This window comes from Lissotriton vulgaris, chromosome 11 (genome assembly GCF_964263255.1).
Source record: "Lissotriton vulgaris chromosome 11, aLisVul1.2, whole genome shotgun sequence".
Classification (NCBI taxonomy): Eukaryota; Metazoa; Chordata; class Amphibia; order Caudata; family Salamandridae; genus Lissotriton; species Lissotriton vulgaris.
Genome location: NC_141699.1, coordinates 1088880132 through 1088905017, shown reverse-complemented (window position 1 = coordinate 1088905017; position 24886 = coordinate 1088880132). Strand labels below are relative to the sequence as shown.

Sequence of the window (24886 nt, the reverse complement as noted above, 5' to 3'; positions counted from 1 at the left end):
CAGGTTTTCCACCGTGCTGATGTTCCAAAAACATTTCCCTGTGCTGGAGTCAAAATTCACAGAATCTATATCCAGCCTCCATGGAACCACTTTCTGAAGACTAATAGAAACAGAAAGCGTCAATACATTATGGTCACTAAGATTCGATTCAATGACCTTCATATCTTTTAATAGGTGAAAACCGGCATAATCTATCATGATAAAATCAATAATATATTTTCCCTTATTAGATTTATGAGTAAAAGCTGCCGGAATATCAGACGGAAGCCTCCCATTTACAATTAAGCAATCCGCATTATGTAAACCATCTAAAATAAGTTTACCTCTTTTGTCAGTTTTTATATTTGGGGGAAATTGAGCTGGAGGTATATTCAGAGACTCTTCCAACGGAATATTTCTAAACAATTCCAACCCACTGTTAGATACCTTACAATTTAGATCCCCAAACATTAACACATGCGGAGTAGGTGAGGTCTCCAAAACTTTTGTTAAGAAAGTGAATAAAGTTTTTAAACCATTATTGAAACAACAATTGGGAGGAATATAAATATTTAGTACAATCAGCAATCTATTAGGGCAATCTTCAAAAACATCTTTCAAAGTTATTGCTTGAAACATTTTTCCTGGATCCAAATAGTGAGTAAAGTTCCATTGCAATCTATTAGATAATAAACATGCTAATCCTCCCTTAGCATGGCCTCTTCTAGTGCTGGTTGCGCTACAATCCAAAACAAAATAATCTTTATCCAAAATAACACTTCCATCAACCCAAGTTTCTTGCAAGCAGATTATATCTGCCTTTTGAGCATGAAGGAAACCCAATTTATCCTTATTATCTTTAAATCCGGCCGTGTTCCATGAGATAAATCTCAGCTCCCTGTTAAAAATTGGAATCCTGACTGGAGCGGGGAGCGGATTTACTCGCAAGAACTCCCGGGAGCCAACTCCATTTAAATTGATCATCCTTCACTGTTTGTTTGAGGGAAGGGTTTTTATAAGAAACCAGCCTTTCATTGCTAGCCACACAAACTTTTAGGTTCTCAGATCCGAGATTAGACCAATCTGACAATCGCGCATCAAAATTGGATTCAAAACGCACTAGGAGCATTATTGATGTCGGGCCACAAACGCGGGCAAACAACTGAGCACTACACATTGTCAGAGCCCAGGGAAAAATATTACATGGCGATTTCAACAAGCCTCTTTCACATTGTACAACGAGCCATGATGTATGGTCTTTAAAGCCGAGTTCCGTACTAGCGCAATCCCAAACCCACTTCAAAGATGTCTATTGTTCTTGCAAGGGGCTGCACAGGGGGCGGGCAGGGAAAAAAAACGCCTCATTTACCTTACAGAAGGAGGCATGATGGACATTCATTGATGCCGCAAAACAAGCGTCTAACGTTCTTGCAGGGTGAAGCAAAAAAAAGTGTTCAGAGCACTCCCTGTAATACGGACACATAGCGCTTACAATACGCTGTCACACCATTATTGCTGTCGGCTGCACGAACGCGGCCAAACAACTGAACTCTACTTTGACTAACACATTGTCAGAGGGCAGGGAACAATTAAGACGCTGAATTCCACAACCCTCTTTAACATTCCACAAGAGGCCGTATAACGCTGTTGCAAGGGCCTGTACAGGGGGCAGCCAGGGAAGATACAAAAGCCAAATTCAACAAGCCTTATTTACATTACACAAGGAGGCATGAATTCATGACGCTTTACACACGTCTAACATGATTGCAGGGGGCAGGAAAAACATTTGCTCACAGCACTCGCACTAATTGCAAAACAAACTGCCACAGACCGATTTAAACACATCAAACATGCTTGCAGAGGGAAACAAATATGCCCTGATCTGACCCCTCACTGTAACTTTACAAAAAACGCAAACACATTTCAAATACCTACAAAACAGCACAGGTTGAACAAGGGGGCAGGCACTCAACAGAAAACATGCACATTTAAATAACACTCATTAAACGTCAACATACAGGCGCACTACATTACACATTAAAACAGGGGCAGGACAGGAAAATAAAAACAGGAGGAATTCAATAAGCCTCATTCACATTACAAAAAACCCCATCATCTATACTAATTCACGCCGCTTTACGCTACTTGATGCTGCTTTCATATGTGCGAAATACCTTTACGCTACTTGATGCTGCTTTCATATGTGCAAAATATAACCACACTTACCCATGCTCACAAACAGAACTAGGGAAATTTAAAAGGACATTCTTTCATTACAACGCTAACACCACGAAACAACGTTGTTCCAAACAAAACGTTTTCCCGTTCTCTCTTTATAATCTATACTACTATAATAAAGTAAGAACTGTGAACCTTTGAGGCGGGTAAACTCGGGAACCACAGCGCCAATTCAAACACCCGATACATCTTTGTAAGTGTCAGGGTGTGCAGATGGACATAGGCTATATATTTTTTTTAAATATACGTGGTTTTAAAAATTTAACATTAAAAAAAATAGGTCCCTTGAAAGTAGCGCCGGCCGCGACGTGCGTCCTGACATCAGGAGCGCGGGGAGGAGCGGCGTACAGGCGGGGAGGAGCGGCGTACAGGCGGGGAGGAGCGGTGTGGAGCAGCGGAGGACAGGCGGTGAGGAGCAGCAGACAGGCGGTGAGAAGCAGCGGACAGGTGGTGAGGAGCGGAGGACAGGCGATGAGGAGCAGCGGACAGGCTGTGAGGAGCAGCGGACAGGAGCGGTGAGGAGCAGCGGATGACAGGCGGTGATGAGCAGCGGACAGGCGGTGATGAGCAGCGGCCGGCGGTGAGGAGCGGCGGACAGGAGGTGAGGAGCAGCAGCCAGGCAGTGAGGAGCAGCGGACGGGAGCGGTGAGGAGCAGCGGAGGACAGGCGGTGAGGAGAAGCGGACAGGCGGTGAGGAGCAGGGGACAGGCGGGGAGGAGCGGTAAGGAGCAGCAGAGGTTAGACGGTGAGGAGCAGCGGACAGGCGGTGAGAACCGGCAGACAGGCAGAGGTAAGTGAAGCAGCCGCGGGTACGCTCACGGGGCGGGCGGGGGCCCTGAAGCCTGATTGCTTCCGGACAAGGTCAGGACGGGCTGCTAGTTAGTACATATCTAAGGAAACAATCTTTGAATATTTTTAATAAACCCATTCAAAAACATCCGTAGAGGCACGCTCATTTTTGATGTGTATTTTATGAACGCATTTTTAATATTTTAACATATGCACACATATCAGTGTCACCAACTTTAAATAATTTTATTAAAATATTAGATACTCATTACTAAGTACCGGCTATGAACACATGCACCTTCACACTTGTGGATGGCCATCTTGAAATAGGTAAATAAAAAACATTTTAAGATGGATGCCTGGTGATAGCACAGCGGGCTCTGAAAAGTTAATTAAAAATGAAGTGTGAAAGCGAGGACCAAGCGAGGTGGGGCGGGGCATAGAAGAAACAGAGGAGATTGGGTGGAGTAAAATAAATAATCAGCACAGGGAGGGGTAGAGGAAAAAATGGATAAGCTGTGAAATAAACATGGAGAGCGAGTGAGGCTGGAAAGTGATGGATAAGCAGCAAACTGAGGATATAGCAAGAAAACACACAAATTAAAACGAATGGCTTAAACTCCCTTCCACCTATCCACTCTCTTCAACACATACATGATCCCCCTGGCCAACACCATCTGATCACACAGACTCAACATCATTGGCTATGCCGATGACATCCAGCTCATCATTTTGTGGTCAAATACCCCTCTGCCTCCAGGGTCAACTTCCACAGAAGTATGATGAACGTCACAACTGGATAAAAGACAACTGCCTCAAGCTAAACAAAGACAAAACAGGTGTCCTCATCCTTGGAAACCACACCTCGCCATGGAATGGCACGTGGTGGCCTGTGGTACTCGGCCCACCCCCATACCCAACAGACGCCCGCAACCTCAGCATCATCTTGGACAGCAAGCTATTCATGAAACAACAGGTAAAACTAGTCATGTCCGCCTGCTTCCACACCCTATGCATGCTCTGCAAGATCATCAGGTAGCTCTCGGGCGACACCAGAAGGACTATCACACAAGCCCTCATCACCAACAGGCTGGACTATGTGAAACACTCTATGTAGGAATCACTGCACACATCACACCCCACCCCATCTTAAGAAACTGCACTGGCTCCCTATCCAGAGGAGATGCCAAATCATGATGCTGATCCATGCATACTAAGCCCTGCACAACAAAGGATAAGCTTCCTCGCAGACACCCCCGGATCCGTCGAGCCAACAGCTGAGGATGGTTTGTCTCAAGTCTTGCAGGCACAACTTAAAACAAATTCCTCTGCACCTCAGGACTACCCCATCGCTCCAGCAATTCAGGAGAGAACTCAAGACCTAGTTGTACAAATTATTAGATCACCTCGCAGCAACAAGCAAACCCAGGACCTTGAGACTCATAGGAGTTTTCCATAGCTCTCTATGTGAGTGATTGAATGATTGAAGGGAAAAAGTAGTTCCGTGAATGCAAGCTACTTGAGCTGAGGAAGGATACAAATCAACCAATCAAAACACTGCAAATCTGAAATGATCTTGGGTAGGGCAAACACAGGAAGAGTAGGGAGAAAAGTCCTCAACTTAAGCGGAAACACATTAGATGGCTAACAAATTCATCTACTCATGAGCAAGTGTATCTTGAAAACAATAATCCTGACAGACAACTAAAGCCCAGTTTTGTAATTATCTGACTGCTATGTGGTGGCAAGGGAGTTACAAAGCAAAATGCATTGAAGACTCACTCCCAGTATGAATGAATTAAAGATGCAACAACAAAGAGAGAGGTAGGGAGATTCAAAAGACACTCTCTTAATCCCCGGTTATATATCCAACAACAAAATAAGAGAGGTCTAAACTGGTCAAGCTCACGGCTTGCCAGAGACGTGGAGCAAAAAAGATAAGCAAGATATTGATGATCACAGTCACTCTAGTTGAGTGGGATCACAGTCACTCTATTTGAGTAGGAAAGCCCTCACACACCGACCTAGTCAGTGTCATGCTTCATCATCGGGCCCCACCGAAGAGACCGAGTGAACCACTTTCACAATTTTGTGATTATTTTTTAAAACCTTTAGTCCAGTCCACACCGACTTACCTGAAGGACACCAAAAGCCTGCTACGACTGCTGACAGAAATAAACTTTCCTGAAAATTCTATTACCCTTGTAACACTAGATGTGGAAAGCCTCTATACTAGTATTCCGCAGGATGACACAATCGAGGTCCTTAAAAAGGCCCTTGACTCAACCGACTGGGAATTCCGGACCCCAAAGAAATTCATCATCGACTGTGCCACCCTAGCACTAAAAGAAAACTTTTTCTCATTTAAAAACAAACTGTACCTACAATGCTCTGGGACATCCATGGGCAGCACCTTCGCGCCGAGCGTGGCGGGGCTGTATGTGGCAGATTTTGAGGCCAAACATATCCTACCACCAACCGCCAACTTTTCTTCGTCAATGCTTTTGTGGAAACGCTACATTGACGATATCCTACTCATTTGGAATGGTAGTGATAATGGCTTGCAAGATTTTCTCTCTTGGATTGATACTCTAGACCCGAACCTGAGATTTACTAACACCACAAGCAGAAAAGAAATCGTATTCTTAGATGTGGTTATCTCAATCAGCGGTACGACACTGGCTACAAAGACCCACAATAAACCTACTGCTAAAAATAATCTACTGCAATTTAACAGCTTTCACCCGCGCCCGTTGAAGGAAAATTTACCTTACGGGCAATTTCTCAGGCTGCGGCGGAACTGCAGCACAACCACAGACTTCAAACTTCAATCAGCTGATTTGACCGAAAAACTGAAATACAGAGGCTATCCAAACTCCACACTAAACAAGGGTTTTAAAAGAGCGAAAAATCAGCCAAGGGAAGCTCTCCTTGAAGAAAGAACTAACAACTCAGATCAGATCCCACTTACCTGTGTCACGACATTCAGCAGCCTCTCTAACACCATGAAAAAGAGTATAAATAAACATTGGAGCATTATAAAAACCTTTAAAAAGGATTGGGAAAAACCACTTTTTTCCTTTAAAAAGGGACGCAGCCTAAAAGATACGCTGGTCCACACACGCCCGAAAGAGGATCCACCAAATATTACACCATCAGTAACAACATCGTGGAGACTCCCAAAAATCACCGGGCACTATCCCTGCTCGGATTGTAGTGTTTGTCATTTAACACAACCCACAAAAACCTTGACATTGGAAGAAGGAAAAGTATGGACGCAACGGGTCCATACGAACTGCAACTCATGCAATGTGGTCTATTTGATCACATGTTCTTGCAACCTTCGGTATGTCGGCATGACTACTAGAAAAGTGAAACAAAGGATATGCGAACACCGAAGTAACATAAGGTGCAAGAAAGTAACCACCAAGCTGAGCCGCCATTTCCTTGAAAAGAATCATACCACCAATGACATGACATGGACTGTCATTGAAGCAATTGATGGTACAAGGAATGTACAAAATAGACTGTTCGAAAAGGAACAGCGTTGGGTATATCGTCTGGGGACGAATGTAAATGGGCTCAACGACGATATCCCTTGGAATACAGTCCTGACATGAACTCTTTTGCTCCACCTGGCTGTCTTATTTTACACAAAACTGATCTGCTCAGGAACTTTATAAACAGTCTATTTAAAATCTGTGTGCTTCTGCATCTAAGTCCACAGTTTAATCCAGGTGCACAAAATCATAACTCTCTCTCTTTTTTAGCCAATTATGTGCTCCCACAGTGTCCTTCACGATTTTTGTTAAACCCATTGGTTGAATAAGTCCAATTAATCTCTAAAGTTACTGATTATAAACTAAAAACTTGCCAATCGAAACTGTTAATCCCTCGCTCCCTGTTCCAAGAGACAAAGCTCCCCTGGTTGCCATGACAACCTTGAGCATGCTCACACACCCCCCCTTAGGCCTAGCGCAAGGATAGGCTCCCTGCTCCAAGCCTCGATCCGATCAGCAACACGCCTTCTGTTGAGTGGGCGTGTGCGCTTCAAGCCTCGCTCTCACTAAGACACGCCCATCGCGAGAGCAGCGAGGCACGCCCAAACCCGGAATCGAGCGCGTAAACAAAGCGCTCTTATACCCACTCACCGGCCCCGCTCTCCATCGTCGGGGTCCGGTCTAGAGGGTTGCAGTAGGTTCGAAAGCGGGCTGTGAGCGCTGAGGGCGTGAGTTTACATCCACAGCGGAACGATCACCACGACTAACAAAGCTAAGTGCCTGTGTGTTGTATGGGTTATGCTGACATTTCGACTCTATACTTTTTCTTAGGATGTGCCAATCGCGCTCCAACCCCCCTCCCGAGACCCATGGTGCTAGTAGCGCCCTATTTTAAAGTGAGATGTTCTCCATCTTTTACCATCTTGTGGGGGTCACTGACCATTTGGTCATATTGATCCCTTCGCATGGAGAATTCACATCGCGTTTTTATCCCTTTCACTACAATAGTAGTTTTTAAACCACCTCTAGCACTTCACCTCTTAGCAAATACAATTATCCCCTAAGGGCTACTTGGATGGTGCTAAAGTTAGTTTTTACTGTGTGCACACAAAGGTTTGCCACCATCTTAGGAGCACTACGATAAGTCTACGCTGGCATATACTAATTGTATGTATGTCTTTATATGTTTGTTTGTATATCTTTCCCTACAGGTGCTGATACACCCCGAATTTTGGGGCTTTTTGGATTGAGCAAATTGCTCTCCCATTTTTAAGCACTTTTTTCACTTTTCCTTTTCACTTTCACGTCCCCAGGTCAGGGTGGACTATTAGAGTGTCCATACCGCCGGGGTTATAGTCCTGAAGAATGCCATGGTGAATATATACCACAAAGGCAGAAACATGTTGACTGATTTTAACAAATTTGTGGTATTTAGCTGAATTTAAATTAGATCCTAATAACCTTGGCTTTTAAATTCAGACACATATTACCACTTACACGTGTCTTAGGGATCACTTATTAAAGTTCTTTTTGATACCCTATTAGTCACTTTTAATTTGAGAACCTTCACAACACTTCCTCCCCACACAACCAGCTCCGCAGTCTTTCTGGCGTCGCAGCACACCGAAGAGACACTCGGTCTCTTCGGTGGGGCCCGATGATGAAGCATGACACTGACTAGGTCGGTGTGTGAGGGCTTTCCTACTCAAATAGAGTGACTGTGATCCCACTCAACTAGAGTGACTGTGATCATCAATATCTTGCTTATCTTTTTTGCTCCACGTCTCTGGCAAGCCGTGAGCTTGACCAGTTTAGACCTCTCTTATTTTGTTGTTGAATTAAAGATGCATCAGGTGTGTTAGTGGGCCCCTCAGACATCTGGTTCCTAGTGTCACTGCACAAGTAGTACTAAGAATAGCTATCCACTGCTATCAGGGGGAGGGCCTTTGTGCAGCCTTCAGTCCTAGCAGGCCTGAGGATCCCCAAAACAGAGCTGGCGCTCCTAAGCTTGGGACAGCTTGATTAGCTGAGGAGGAGCTCTCTGGGTTACAAAAAAAACCAGAGCACCATGGAATGCGGAACTGCCAGCAAAGAAGGCCATTTAACTTAGCGCCTCTACACTCTGAGGCTATCTGAAGGGAATAAGGGATCAGAGGTAAGGAGGCCTGTACATTCTGCTTAAAAGGAGAGGAACATGAGAGGGTTGTGGGTGCTCATCCACAGGCCTGTAACCTATGTGTGCACCAGTGCCAAGCCCCATGAAAGACACGCACCATCAGTATGTACAGCAATACAATCAGCCTTCCACACTAGTAGTGTTACTCCGCAGCAATGACATGGGTAAGATAATGATAGGGCAAAGATGAGCATGGAGGCAAGGAGAGTTAGAGCAAAATAAGATCACATCAAAAGTAGGAGGGGCAGGATACAGCAACAAGAGTGATAGGCTGCCGGGAGCTAATGTGGTAGCTGACACTTAGGGGAGAGAGAGAGGGGTACAACAACATGTAGACCAGGAGGGAATAACACAGAAGTTGGGTAATTACTCTACCTGAGTTCTAAGTCAAATGCATGAGAAACATGGGAAAGGAAAAAATTGTTATTGGTTTCAGTAGTGGACGAATGCAACTGGTTTAATCAAAATATTGCCACCAAGATGCTCCTGTGAGTGGGAAAATCACATGAATAGCAGGGAAACCCACTGAATCAGAGTCAGAATCAGGGATCTGATATTGACAAGAAAAGCATTTAAACATGAGCAAGGGGAGACACTAAGCCCCCTCTAACCATATGTGATAGTACTGGTAATAACATGTCTGCTGATATACAGCAATGCTGTCTGATAATAAAACAACACTCCAAGTACCCGGATGTATGGAAATATCCACCAACTGTGGGCCAACTAACATAACATCATGGTAACAACTAAATGGATAGAAACAATCACTGGCAAAGGTAGTCAAACTGTTTTAAATGTGTCAACATATAAAAACAAAGGCAGTCAGAGGCTATTTATACAGTGTTTTTTTGGGCAGCCCACCTCTTTCTGAGCCTCGAATATGCGACCCCCATTTTTCATTACTCAAGAATAGGGTGCCCGATGGTACATTTGGGCAGGCTAGATAATTGAAAGTAGCAGAAATGAACAAGTTACTTACCTTGAGTAACGCTTTTTCTGGTGGGTACAGTATCTGCCTGTGGATTCCTCACCTTTTGATATCCCCTGCACCAGCATTCCGCAGAAACGTTTTTCCTAGCTCTCTTCGCCAACGAGGTCGTCACATTGCCATGGCTCCGCTGGCGACTCTGCATGACGTCACCGGACATATAAGAGGGCCTCGTCGGCTTGATGACGTCAGTTCCACCCATTTTTTACCATGCCTCCGAGGCGAACGGGTGGACCGACAACAGATTCAAAATATACTCAGTACACAATACTCATACAAATACACACATTGCAAAATTAAGAAGGAAAGCCAAATAATAAAGCATTTCCTTTAAACCCACACAAAGGCAGATAGAGAGGAGACAATGCAAATCAAACATGTTAAACAATGCCACTTTTAAGGTATACAAGGGTGGATATCGGGAGGAGGGTGGGTCAGTGGAGAATCCACAGGCAGATACTGTATCCACCAGACAATTAACTTGTTCTTCTGATGGATACATCTGCCTGTGGATTCCTCACAGCAGTCCCCCTCCCGGGGGAGGGTGTTCACCCTTCTATACCAAAAAATCCTGTAGGACAGAGCGCACAGAGTGGCCGTCCCTCCTCATTTTGGAAACCAAGCAATAATGCTTTACGAAAGTGTGGAGGAAGGCCCAAGTTGCAGCCTCACAAATGTCCACTACAGAAACACCTTTGGTTGAAGCAGAATTGGATGACTTGGCTCTGGTGGAATGAGCACTAATACCTTCAGGCGGTTCCTTACCAGCCAGGGCGTAGCAGATCTTGATGCACAAGATGATCCATCTGGAAAGAGTGCGCTTGTGCACTGCCTTGCCCTTCATGCATCCAACGTAGCCCACAAAGAGCTGATTGTCCAATCACAAGCCGTTAGTCCTATCCAAATAAAAGCTAACTGCTCTTTTAGGATCCAGGCAGTGAAGTCTCTTCTCCTACTTGGAAGGGTGAGGGGGAGTGTTTGACGTGTCTCTTTTTGCAGGGTCATCCCTGAACTTTTTGCCTTCCTCCTATCCTTTTTTCTAACATGGTGTTGGTGGTTTAAGGACTTTGGGCACTTTTGCACTGTTTAGCAGTGCAAAGTGCATGAGCTCTCTGCCCTCCATAGGCTAACATTGGGACCCCCCTCCTCTTATGGGATAACTCCTAAATGGAACAAAATAAGTATGTCATGTTTGGTGTGTGTGGAATGGATTGCCTCTATGTTGTGCCCGACTGTTCTAAGGAATTGCTGTTCTGCTTAGTGTGCAGTCCCCTGGTCTGCTTACCTTGACCAGCATTGCCTCATCATCGTCGGACCCAGCACCTTGTGAGCGCTACAACTTCATTCCAGCTCTGCCTGCTTTCTAGTGTTTTCTGAGCGCTTTGTCCTTACTGCCCAGGAGTTGAGGAGCTGGCGCCTCCAGCACGAGACTGCGAGGGAATCCCCGGCATGTGGGATTCCCCCCTGCGATTGTGCCGCATTTGGGTTCCTGAAGAAGCGGGAGCCCACCCGCATGTTTGCGCTCTTCAGTGGGTGCCCACCCCGCATTTAATACTTTATTAACAAGTGGGTGCCCACCCCGCTGTTGTCTGCCTCCAGGAGCGGATGCCCACTTCGCTTTGTGTCTACATTAAAGCGCTGCCCACCCCGCATTGCCCCTCCGAGGAAGAACGGAGTCGACCGAGATCACTGCCTCCGGCCCTGCAAGGATTTCCTCTGTGACATCAGGAGAGCGCCGTGCTGGGATTGGCGCTAGCACGAGGCATTACCCAGCAACTGAGAGCTTCCCCCATGATGTATGGCCTGGAAGGACGTCAACACTGTGTCGCGAGGGACGGAGTTAGTCGCGGTCTCCCCGTGCCACGCTGGACCAGAGAAGGTTCATCTGAACCCAAGCCCTGGTACCCACAGTGACTGAGGACTCCCCCTGCAGGTAAGGCTTGTGTCAGCAGCTGAAGGCTGCGAGACGGATTGTTCCCTTGAATTTGGCTGGGTTGCGGCCCAGAGGAAGGAGGAGGGGGGATTGCAGTACCGTGACCTGCCCCGGTCTCCCAGCTGGATTGAAGCCATACCGGGGGTAGCATATAGGCTGTAGGTACAGCGGGGCATATTGGCATTGAAAGACCAACATTGGCGGCAGCTTTTCGGCTGTGAAGTGCCACCCTTGGCCTGAACCCAATTATACAGCCAGAGGGGACTTGTGCACTAGGGATATCACCAGCCCTAAAAGACCACCAATATTCAAAGCCTGCAACCTGTTCCACTGACTTTCCCCATGCCTGGGACAGGGGTCATTCCCACCATACCTGAGACTGAATTTATAATTGCATGATCGTTTGTCTAAAGAAACTGCCAGTGTATGCTTTCTCCAGCTGTGCCACAGAGGGAAGCAGCTGCAATGTGGGTGCCATTTCTCTTCTTTTGAGTCCCAGAGTGGGCTCACATTGGTCACAGCTGCACCGCTCGAGCAGGCAGCTGCAACGTTGGGCGTTTTTAACTTCAGAGTCCTGGAGTGGGGCTCCAACGTGCCAGTACTTGTTTTTACATCTGCACCACAAGAGCGTGGGCAGCTGCAACGAGGGGCATGACGTGCTTGTGATGTATAATGTGTCTATGCTAGTAGGGCCTATTGAAAAATGTGGTTCATGCTCACGTGATTACGCCCAATGTCATACTATAATGCTTAGATGATCGCTAATGCATATGTTTATGCCTAATGAGATGCCCCATATTATGTATTGATGAATGATGTATTTTACACTTAATGGGATGCATCAGGGTCATTATGCCTAAAAGGATTTATGCCTATTGTGGTTATTCCTAATGATGTTGCCTTTATGCATATGAGGTTACCTAATATCACGCTATGGTGTTTTAGGTTCATGCCTGATCTAAGTGGGAGTTATGCCTATCGTGATATAGTGCTAGGTTCATTCTTCTACCAGTAGCTTCCGTGGGTTACTACTGGTTGTTTTATACTCAATACATGTACTTTTGTGATGGTTCTGGCAGCGACCAGATGGGCGCTGCCCTGTACATAATCCCCTGTAAATAATGACCTGGTGCCTGTAGGCACAGTGTATATATTTGTGATTATGATTCAAATGTGTTTTTATAATACAAAGGCTACTGTGTGGAGTCTCTTTTGTAGCGTGTCTACTGTGTCGCCGCTGTGTGTGCGTGTTGCGCAACCGCTTTACACATTGCCTCTGGATATAGGCCTGACTGCTCATGCCAAGCTACCAAGGGGTGAGCAGGTGTTATCCTCAGGGTGTAGCTCCATTGACCTGACTAGAACGGGGGTTTCTGCCTGACTTTGGCGCATGACCTAGCCTACTGGAAATCCCCGTTTCTAACAGGGAGGATAGAATACAGAAAGAGTAATAGACTGCCCTAGACGGAAGTGAGTAGCCACCTTAGGCAGAAAAGCAGCCCTGGTCCTGAGGACCATCCTTTCAGTATGAATGATGAAAACCGGGGGTTTTGAACTTAGAGCCTGAAGCTCACTTACCCTCCTGGCTGTGGTAATAGCCACAAGAAAGACAGTTTTGAAAGACAGGAGTCTCAAAAGACAACCATGTAAAGGTTCAAAGAGAGAACCAATCAAGAAAGTCAGAACAAGATTTAAATCCGATTGAGACATAATAAAGGGAGTAGGCAGGAACCTATTGGTAAGGCCCTTAATAAATCATAAAACAATGGGAGATTTAAACAAAGACGGCTGATCTGGCAAACAAAGAAACGCTGATAAGGCCGACAAAAAGTCCTTAACAGTGGCCACAGCACAACCCTGCTGTGCCAAGAACAGTGAAAACTGAAGAATGGCTGACAAGCGGGCCTTCAATGGATCCATGGACTTCTCTCCACACCATTTGACAAATCTAGATCACCTGGAGGAGTAAATAGACTTAGTGGAGTGTTGCCTGGACGATAAAATAACATACACCACATCCGGGGGGAGAGAGAAAGAATTCAGGTTGCCCCATTCAATCTCCGGGCTTGAAGGTGCATGCTCTGGAGGTGGGGGTTTAAAACCTTCCCCTGTGACTGTGAGAGAAGGTCTAACCTCAGAGGGAGACGGAGCCGAGGGTGCAATGAGAGGTGAAGTAGATCTGTGTATCACACCCTTCTTGGCCAATCTGGGGCGATCAATATAAGTTGGGCCCGGTCTTGGTGAATCTTCTTCAGAACTTGAGGAATCAAGGGTATGGAAGAAAACGCGTACAGAAGCCCTGAGCCCCAATCTAATTGAAAAGCGTCCCCCATTGCTCCCTGCATCAGAAACTGGAGACTGCAGAATGACAGGCAATGCGCGTTCTGGAGAGTGGCAAACATGTCCACCCGAGGTGTTCCCCACATCAGGAAGATGTGATGGACAACCTCCCAATGAAGCCTCCACTCGTGATCCGCCAAGACTGGCTGACTAAGAGAATCCACACGCACGTTCAGCACCCCTGCCAGATGATTTACTATCACACAAATCTGGTAGACCTGTTCCCAGGACCAGAGCTGTAGAGCCTCTCTGCAGGGACAATATGACCCTACCCCTACCCCTACCTGCTTGTTGCAGTAAAAGCATCTTTTGGTAGAAACAGGTGGAAAACGGTGAAGCAGGTGGGACAGTGAGGAATCTACAGGCAGATACTGTATCCACCAGAAAAAGCGTTAACGAAGGTAAGTAACTTGTTCTTCTGATGGATACTTCTACCTGTGGATTCCTCACCTTTTGAATAGAATCCACAAGCCGTACCTCTCCCGGAGGCGAGTGTCCACCTGACTAGACCAAAAAATCTTGCAAAACAAATCGAGCAAAATGGCCATCCCTTCTAACCTTCGAATCCAAGCAGTAATGCTTTGCAAAAGTATGGAGGGAGGCCCAAGTTGCTGCTTTACGAATATCAATAACAGGAACACCTCTAACCAAAGCAGAAGAAGAAGTATTTGCTATAGTGGAATGAGCACTGATACTTCAGGAGGGTCCTTCTTGGCCAAGGCATAGCAAATCTTGATGCACAAGATGATCCACCTGAAGAGAGTCCGCTTGTGCACAGCCTTGCCTTTCATCTTCCCAACGTAGCCCACAAAGAGCTGATCATACAGTCTCAGATCTCTTGTTCTGTCCAAATAAAGGCTTACAGCCATCTTAGGGTCCAAACGATGAAGTCTCTCCTCCTCCTTGGAAGGGTGAAAGGGAGGATAGAAGGTATGTAAGGTAATGGACTGTCCAATATGAAAAGGAGTAACCACCTTAGGAAGGAAAGCAGCCCTGGTACTAACAACCAACTTATCTGCATGAATGGTTAAGAAAGGAGGTTTTTAACTAAGAGCCTGAAGTTCACTTACCCTCCTAGCCGAGGTAATGGCAATCAAGAAAACTGTCTTGAAAGAGAGAAGCCTCAATGGGCAACTATGAAGAGGCTTAAAAGGAGCACCCATTAAAAAGGTAAGAACAAGATTTAAATCCCACTGAGGCATAATGAAAGGAGTGGGAGGAAACCTATTAGTAAGGCCCTTCATGAACCTCATAACATTCAGGGACTTGAATAAAGACGGCTGATCCGGCAAACATAGAAAAGCCGACAAATACCCCTTTACTGTAGCCACAGCACAACCTTGCTGGACCAAAGAGAAAACCTTGGAATATTAGACAAACGGTCTTTCAAGGGATCAATGGACCTCTCTCCATACCATTTAACAAATCTGGACCATCTGGAGGAGTAAATAGACTTACTGGAGTGTCTCCTGGATGATAAAATAACATCCACCACATCCGGTGGGAGAGAGAAGGAACTCAGATTGCCCCATTCAATCTCCAGGCATGAAGGTGCATGCTCTGGAGGTGGGGGTGTAGAACCTGCCCCTGTAATTGCGAGAGGAGGTCTGCCCTGAAAAGGAGATGGAGTGGAGGGTGCGATGAGAGGTGAAGAACATCTATGTACCACACCCTTCTTGGCCAATCCGGGGCGATGAATAAGACTTGGGCCCAGACTTGGCGAATCTTCCTCAGAACCTGAGGAATCAAGGGTATGGGGGAAACGCATAAAGGAGCTACAAACTCAAATCCAACTGAAATGCGTCCCCCAAAGCCCCCTGCATCGGATACTGGAGACTGCAGAACAACAGGCAGTGTGCATTTTCATGAGTGGCAAACAGGTCCAACCGAGGAGACCCCCACATCCCGAAGATGTGACAGACCACCTCTGGATGAAGCCGCCACTCGTGATCGGGCGAGTAATGCCAACTGAGACTGTCCACATGAGCATTCAGCAATGCCTCTCGACAGAGACGATACGACCCTACACTTCCCTGTTTGTTGATGTACCACATTGCGGTAGTGTTGTCTGTCAGGACCTGAACGGACTGACCACGAAGGGAAGGAAGGAAAGCCTTTTGTGCCAAACGTATCACCTGCAATTCCAGAAGGTTGATGTGAAGCAACCTTTCCTCTGGAGACCAAAGACCCTCGACCTCCAGATCCCCCAAATGAGCACCCCACTCTAGAGTGGAGGCCCCAGTGATCACTGTGGCCACCGGCGGAGGAGGCTGAAAGGGCTTTCCTGAGACAGGTTGCCCTGCACACTCCACCAAGTCAGCTGCCCTGCAGCGTCTCTGGAGATTCTGACCTTCTCGCCAAGATCTCCCTTGTGGTGATACCACTGCCTGCAGAGGCCCCACTGGAGTGCCCTCATATGCCAGCGTGCATGACTTGACCAACAGTATGCAGGAAGTGAACAGACTGAGCAGACATAGAACCTTCAGGACTGGAACAACTGCTTCATCATGGAATAAAGGAATCATCTCATGAATGTCATGAATCCTCTGCGGAAGCGGAAATGCCAGACACTCAGAAGTGTCCAGTATTGCCCCTATATGAACAGGCTGTGCTGGGAAGGCACCAGGTGAGATTTGGGTACATTTATCGAGAAACCCAAGTTAAACAACAGTTGCACTGTCACTTGCAAGTGGCGCAACACCATCTCCGGAGACTTGGCTTTCAACAGCCAGTCGTCCAGATAGGGGAAAACAGGAACCCCTGACCTTCTGAGATGAGCCACTACCACCACCATCACCTTTGTAAAGATCTGAGGTGCGGAAGTCAACCCAAATGGAAGAACTGCAAAGTGGTAGTGTTGCGACCCCCCGTGAACCGGAGATACCTCCGATGCGACTTCAGGATTGGAAGATGAAAATACGCATCCTGCAGATCAATCAACACCATCCAGTATTCCTGTTGCAGTGCAAGAAAAGACTGACCCTCCCAAGGTCAACATTTTGAACTTTTCCTGCCTGAGGTAAAGATTCAAAATCCTGAGGTCCAAGATCGGCCTCAATTGACCGTTCTTCTGGGAGATCAGGAAATATCAGGAGTAGCACCTCTGACCCCTATCCTGCTCTGGAGACACCTCTATCGCACCATTCCGCGACAGGGTAAGAACCTCCTGCTGCATAACCAGTAGGTGGTCCTCTGAACACCAACCTTGGCGAGGAGGGCAAGGAGGAGGAAACTCTAAAAAAGGGAGGGCGTACCCATTCTCTACAAAATTTTAAACACAACCGTCTAAAGTAACCAATTTTCAATCTTGTAGAAAGTGGGATACCCGCTACAGGAACAACATGTTCTAAAAGGGGGGACCCAGAACTGCTTTACTGAGGCACCAACGGTGGTGGGGGAGAGAAGAGGAGGAGGAAGACTGCTGCACGGCGGCTCCCCTAAGACGTCCTCTATTTTTACTCCTGTACGATTTGTACAAAGGATTCTGCTGTTGGCTCTGTTGAGACTGTTGGCAGCCACGAAAGGAAGTAGCCCTTCCAAATCCACGATACCGCTTGTAGCCCTATACTCTAGACTACGATTGAAGTCCCAGAGTTCTTTGCATTTGCTCTGCTATCCTTAAAGCATTGCAAGGCAGAGTCAGCTTTAGTGCCAAACAGTCTCAACCCATCAAAGAGAATATCCAGCAGAGTTGCCTAGAAATCAGGAGAAAAACAGTATGACCTGAGCCAAGCTTGTCTTCTTGTTGTTACAGAAGACCCCATTACACGATCCACAGAGTCAGGAGTGTCCAGCCCCGATTGTATCACTTGCCGCACTGCAGCCTGTGAATCAGAAAGGGCCTCCAGGAAATTATTCCGGTCATCTTTAGGCAACTTTGGAGCTAACTGCTTGACTGGGTCCACCAGAGCATGGATATACCTCCCAAGAAGACATGTAACATTAGTGGACTTTAGAGCCATACTCACAGAAGAAAATACCTTCTTTGCTGCTTGCTCCATTTTTTTTGGATCCCTATTACTTGGTATATTAGGAAATAACCCAGACGTTTGCTTCGAACAAGAAGCCTGGACCACCAAGCTTTCAGGTAATGGATGTGAAGACAGAAACGCCGGATTCCCAGGAGCAGGTCTGTACCTTCTAGCAATGGACAAGGAAACTGCAGGAGCAGTCAAGGGCTTTTGTCAGACTTCTAAAATAGGCTCTGTTAAGCATCATGGAAGGGTAGAAGAGGTTCAGAAAGATGTATTAAGCACCTCAGCCAGGATGTTAGACTTTACCTCAGCTGTAGGTAACTGCAGATGAAGCAACTCAGCTGCCTTCCTTATTACGACATGATAAGGAGCAACATCCTGCAATACCCCAGCCTTTGGAGGTGAAAGTTCATACTCAGGAGGAGTATCCAATCCACTGGCCTCCTGTAAGCCTTCAAACTCGTACACAGATTCAACAATCTCTCCTTTCTCCTGTTCCTGTCTATATTCCTCCTCTTCAATGAGCCACTGCGCATCACTTGTAGAGCGCTGCTTGAGAATCGGCATCGGCGGGGCCAAACGTGGTGCCGGTGACGAAGGCATTGGTGTCGATGGAGGACCTTCAGCTTCAAATCTCGGCATCGATCAAATCCGAGGCGGCGCCGACTTGACAGCCGAAGGCGTCCGACGAACCAAAGTGGAGGACCTCGGCACCGAAAAATGCCAAGCCGGAGTCATTAGCAAGAATGGCACGAAGGGTGCCCGGCATACTGGTGAGGTTTACCCAAATTAAATGCCAAAGGACCCACGGGGGCCAAAAGTGCACCAGATGGTTGAGAAGCCCTGGCAAACATGCCAAACATCACATTTAAAAAATGTGTAGGGTCTGTTCCAGGAGCAGGATAAGGAGGATATGGATCTGTACCTTCCTGAATCACCTGAGGCTGATCTGGAACCTGCTGAGCTGGAGAAGATGGTGCCTGCACAGTTGAAGCCACACATACTGGAGATGACTCCCTGGGCGTCGGAGACTTACTGGGAGCCAGAGAACCTTCAGGCGCCGGCGACCTCGGAACCGGAGATTGAACCGACATCGCCCGTGGAGATGGAGATAAAAAGTCTTGCCTTCAAAGCCGCTTAGCTGGAGAAGGCGACCTCGAAGCCCTGTTCTTTGACAAACGGCACCGAGAACCATGTCTCTTCTTAGACTTCTTGTGTTTTCTCGACTTCAAAGTGTGAGAAGACGATGACTTTGCATGCTTCCGACCCCTCTTCCCCTTTTTGGCTTTGGCCATAAAAATTTTAGCCTCACGTTCTTTAAGGGCCTTAGGATACATTTTCCTGCAGATTTGACACTCATCGACGTCATGATCAGAAGACAAGCACCAAAGGCAATCTTTAATGGCCTTAGGATTAATTTTCCTGCAGATTCAACACTCATCGACGTCGTAATAGGAAGACAAGCACCAAAGGCAATCTTCATAGGGATCAGTAATCGACATGTGACCGCCACACTCCCTGCAGGGCTTAAATCCGGACTTCCTAGAAGTAGCCATTAGAAATCTTCAAGGAAACAAAGTAATAACCACAAAAAATGGAGAGTCCCTAGAAAAACTGTTACGCGTTGACGGCGTGGAAAGAAGGGAACTGACGTCTGCACGCCGATTAAGTCTTCTTATGGCTCCGATGACATCATTGGGAGTCGCGAGCAGATGCGTGCTATTATGACGTCCTCGTCATCGTGGGAGAGCTAGGAAAGAATTTCCGCAGAATGCTGCTGCAGGGGGTATTCAAAAGGTGAGGAATCCACAGGTAGAAGTATCCATCAGAAACATGTATACAATCCATCATTGTGCAAACTCGAGAATATACCTGGCTGTTGATATCCATTTAATCCTCCCCCCTCTCCAGGATAAGTAGACCATCCTCCTGCACTCTCCTCCAGGGTGCACCTGGATGCTTGTATACAATTCCTTATCTCTGCCTTCAACAGGAACCTACAGTATTATTCATATTCCAATATTCTCTAAAGTATTACTGGATACTGTTACATGATTATTCATTCTTCTATCATTAGGGCATGCTTTGATGCTTTTAAATTCTATCATTCTGAAAACTACAGGTGTGTTTTAGTACTAAAGTAGGATGCATGCTCTCCATCTTTTTTGTTAATACAAATTTAGCATCCTGAAATCTCCAGAATTTGCCCTAATACAGCAGCAGAGTCTAATTTGCTTTATGAATTGCAAACAATCTTACATTTATACAAAAGTGTAAGTTTAACTTATCATGTCCTATGATTCTGTAGTGCTAATGAGGGTATGAAAATCAAACATGGATATAATAATACAACTGCATGTTCACTGTCCAGCCACAATGCTTACTTAAGCAGATGATAGGCACATTGTAAGCACATTGAATAACATCTTTAAAAATATTGAGATGGTGAAGGACCACTTTCTAATTGCTTAAATCTCTGGAACAGCATCTTGGTCAGAGTGTTCCTTGTGCTGGAATTTGTTCTGCAGGTGTTGATTAAGTCCACCTCCTGAGAAACTCTACAGTGGCCAAACCTCTACCAATGAGTGCTCTGAAGGCATGATTAGAGGACACTCCCATTAAAGATTCTTCCTATTCAGGCCAGGTCTGTTGAACATTTAGCTCTACTACTAACAGTTTGCTTTAAATACTTTTACTGCACAAAATGCAATGGAGAGGTATAAACACCCATAAATCTTAGAGAACCGAGAAATCTGAAAAAATATTTCATGGTTGTCTGTGAAATACGGATTTCATCATCCAAATAAATCTGAAGAGTTAAATTATCTAGCAAAAATGCTACTTATGGGTAACAACCTTTATAACGCAGTCATTAAATCGCACTACCTTTACATAGCATGTCATTACAACGCAGCCATTACATTGCATGTCACTACAATGCAGGCATTACATCGCAAGGTATTACAATGCATACCATTACAATGCATAGTACCCTTACACTATCCAACACGTACCCTACTGTTGCACTCACTGGAGTGAGAATAGTAATTTTTACCCCAGTACTATCCAACACTTACCTTAAATACGATGTAATGGTATGCATTGTAATGATATGTGTTGTAAAGGTATGATGCGATGTAATGGAATGCGTTGTTAAGGTAGTTTCTGAAAATGTGATGTAATGACATGCAATGTAAAAGAATGCATTGTAAAGGATGTTGCGATGTAAAAACTGCTTTGTAAAGGCATGCATTGTAAATGTGTGCATTGTAACGTCATGTATTCGCTAATTATGGGACAAATTCTCTGGCAGTATTATTTTAATCCATGTCTTCCAAAAATACATTTTTGGGTGTAAACCGCAAATTTTGTAAATAAAGTAGGCCATTTTGTCAGAAATATAGTAAAATCTTGGTTATGTGGTAAATATTACTGCCACAAAAGCACCGACCCTCACCTTTGCCCGTGGTTTTATCAAAAAGGTATTCAAGAAAGATAAAAAAAATCTAAACATTTTAACTCAGTCTGTTTTTAAAGGCACTTTAAAGAAAAACATGTGTTTAAGCCAACCACCCTAATATAAACATGTAACATAAAAACCATCCAATGGATAACATTTGTAATGCAATCCAATATTGCCATCTTGGGGTTCTGGTGAACCGCAATGACAATATTGGATCGTATTACACAGTTACCTGTTTTACATCGTCTCTCTCTCTTTCTCTCTCTTTTGCACAGTCACAAACCTCATGCCACCCATCATGCCTCTAGAGTTACCTTTGTATCCAGAGTTGCAGGTGCAGGTGTAACTTCCAAACGTGTTAGTACAGGTCGCGTTTTGATGGCATGGGCTGTTCGAGCATTCATTTACTTCTCTGCAAAGTAGATCTAAAGAGCAGGAGGACAGCATGGGTGGAAAACAAGGAGATCAAATAAAAACATATCCAGGAGGCAAAAACGAGCACAAACACATGATCGTGTATGTGGATGTAGCAATCGTCCAATGTCACACTGAGGACTTGCATGTATTCAGGGAACAAGGACGTATGTCATGAGAGATCACTGCTTCTGAACACAGACACATGCTATTCAAAGGTATAGCAAAGGAGATTGAGGTCTAAAATGCCAGGCAGTATTATTTTCTGTTATTCCTATCAATAATAAATTCCTTTATCTCCATGACTGAACAGGCAACACATTTATTTTCATTGGCAAAATAAACTCAATAATATTTAATTACTAGGCATGAGTGGAGCAGAAATATGAAGCAGAATTTTATCTATCCCAGTATAAAATAAACACTGGCACAAAGGTTGGGCGCATTACAAAAAAGGAACATTTATTGGTTTTGCCAAGGCCTATTTACCTGAGGCATGCAAACACTAGTGGCATTGCACAGGTACACGTATGACCAGCAATCTTCCAATGTATTTTCTGATGAAGATAACCCATATCAAGATGGCAGCAGATGTGAACGCTTGTATCACGAATCATGCCCAGGTGTGCGTCATGACACGTGCGTCCTGACAGATGCGTGCATGCGTCATGATGCATGGCAGACATTTTGTTTGTTATTTTTTAACATTGCAGCCTTATTGGAATGCTAAATTAACATTTTAAAACAGTGAAAGACAAGTGTGGGTGAAGTACTGAAAAAAGGTGAGCTAGCTGGCAGCACATTGCAGCTGCTGAGCTCTTGTAGGAAGCAGAAAAATAATTAGGGAAGGTGGATTGGAGCATTGGTAGGTAGGAGGGAATGAGAAAAGATTGCATGGGGCAGGTAGAGGAAAAAGCTGGAAAGAGGGTTAGAAAACACAAATATTCTAATGGAGTACTGAACAAAAAATAATAAAATTGTCCCCCCCCCCATCCAATTAAAATACCCCTGTGTATGACAAACAGAAATATGGCAGAATACCATTGAATCGAAAGCAGACAAATTAGATAGATAAAAATCCATCCAATCATGAGCCAGGGGCTGATCCAAAATCAACTCAAAGAATCGGAAAAAATAGATCTGACTTCTGGCAGCTAAACATGTGTGTAGCTGCGATCTATAAATGAGTGTAAATAATTGTGAAATAACACTGAACTATATGCAACTAACATGTAGAAGTAAATGCACATGGAACAGCTAGTGTTTTTATACCTACCAAATATGATGGAGAGCTCTGCAGAGGGTAAGGGTGCAAAGTCACAATGTATGGCATCTGGTGGAGTTACCAATTCATTGATTATGGAAAGCCAATTCATCTAAACCCAGGGATTTAACTAGTATAAGTCACACTGAGGGATTAGTGCTTAATTTGTAAAATCATAAGTGCAGGGGCAAAACTTTTGCTCAGATGCTGAGGTAGGTGTCATTGAGGGTCTGGGTGCCATATTTCAAGGCTGCACAGTCGCGATTTCACTTCATACCGATTTAATTAACCACTAGACACTCCCTGCCTCTTAATCTTACTCTTACAGGCTTGTTTTCAATACCTGCCTACCCCCTTTGTCAGTTTATCCATCTATCTCTTCCTCCTTCTTTATTCCTTTTGTGATTTTTTCTCTCTTGCTCTAGATCAAAATTCGTTAAGGAAAAATAAGTGCTGGACCCGAAACGTAAGTGCCTGTGGGCTCAGCCTGCAACCACCGGCTCAGTTAAGGCACTGCGGAAGAACTATACATTTTTAAGAGGAAGAACAAGCAGGGCGGATAATAGTCAGCCTGCAAGTATCTTCCAAAGGTTAGCTCTCAAGTCTAGCTACAATGTGGATGTAAAAATCCTTAAATTAGGCAATATGTAGGCACTTTACTTACATATTATGTTATGTAATTGGAGGACACTATCACCAAAGATCCCTAAGTCCTTTGTTGAGGGAAGAATCCATGTGTAGAAACAGAGTACAAATTAATAGTATGCCACAGAGGCCCCAGAAAAGAGCCATGTTTTCAAAAGCTTAGAAACTTAGGTCCCGATTAGGATTGCGGTGAATCCGCATCCTCCAGGCCGGCGGAAGCCACCGCCGGCCCGGAGGATGCGGATTCACCACTGCGGTGTGTGTGAAGACCCCCCGTCAGATTAGGATGGCTGGGGGGTCATCTACGGACGGTCTCAAGACTGCGGCGGAAAAGCTCTAATATGGTTGGTGTCTATCAGACACCGCCAGCCACATTAGGATTTGCCCTGGGACATGCCTTTCCGCTGCGGCAATGCCGCCACGAAAAGGCATACGGTTTTTCTTTGGTGGCCCGCTGCGGGCCCCCAGGGTGAAGGGGGGTGGGGGTGCACATGGGGGGTACCTATGGTACCCCCCTGCATTTGCATCCACGAAGCAGCAGGCACCGCGCGGTGCCTGCTGCTTTGTGCATACAAATGCACTGCTTGCTGTTTTAACATTGCGGCGGGTGCTGCTTCAAGAAGCACCAGCCGCAATGTTAAAAATACAGGATGTTACCGCCAGGGTGGCGGTCACATCCTAATTCGCACAGAGGGACCGCCGCTGCCCCTGCGAACAGTCCCTCCACCTCTGGAGTGGTGGACGGACGCAGGTCCGTCCGCCATCCTAATAGGCCCCTAAGTAAAGATTTTGAGGATGTAAGTTGTCTGGAGAGGAGTTACATACCTTTGCAGTGCAAGCTGAAGGCAGGCAGAACCTAGGGATAATCAATACATTCACTGACAAGGGTCAAAGAAGCATTTTAGGATCCTAGGACTTACTGCACTATGGCTAAAATCTTAAATTTTTTTTTTTTCATCGGACCCCAGTCCAATTTCTGCAAGCTTGGACCTGGAGAAAGCAAAACAAGCTGCTGTGTTCTGGACCACTTGCAAAATATAGAGCAATTTAAATCAAGGAAAAGGATGTAAGTGATGGTCTGCCCAAATGTGTGATTATGCTAACTGGAGGGAAAGCTCCTTGGTGGACCTCTTCTCTAATTATGTTTATTTAATTTAATTAAAGAAGAGATTAAGCTGAT

At 45.5% G+C, this 24886-nt stretch overlaps 1 protein-coding gene across 1 annotated transcript in view; it reads right to left on the bottom strand.

Moving 5' to 3' along the window:
* The window catches only part of LOC147684197 (uncharacterized), a 165987-nt gene that overhangs the window by 78490 nt on the left and 62611 nt on the right, over positions 1-24886 (bottom strand). The window contains exon 6 of the mRNA XM_086942609.1: positions 21698-21808. Coding sequence (XP_086798735.1) covers positions 21698-21808 — 111 coding nt within the window. The remainder of the gene's footprint in view (positions 1-21697; positions 21809-24886) is intronic.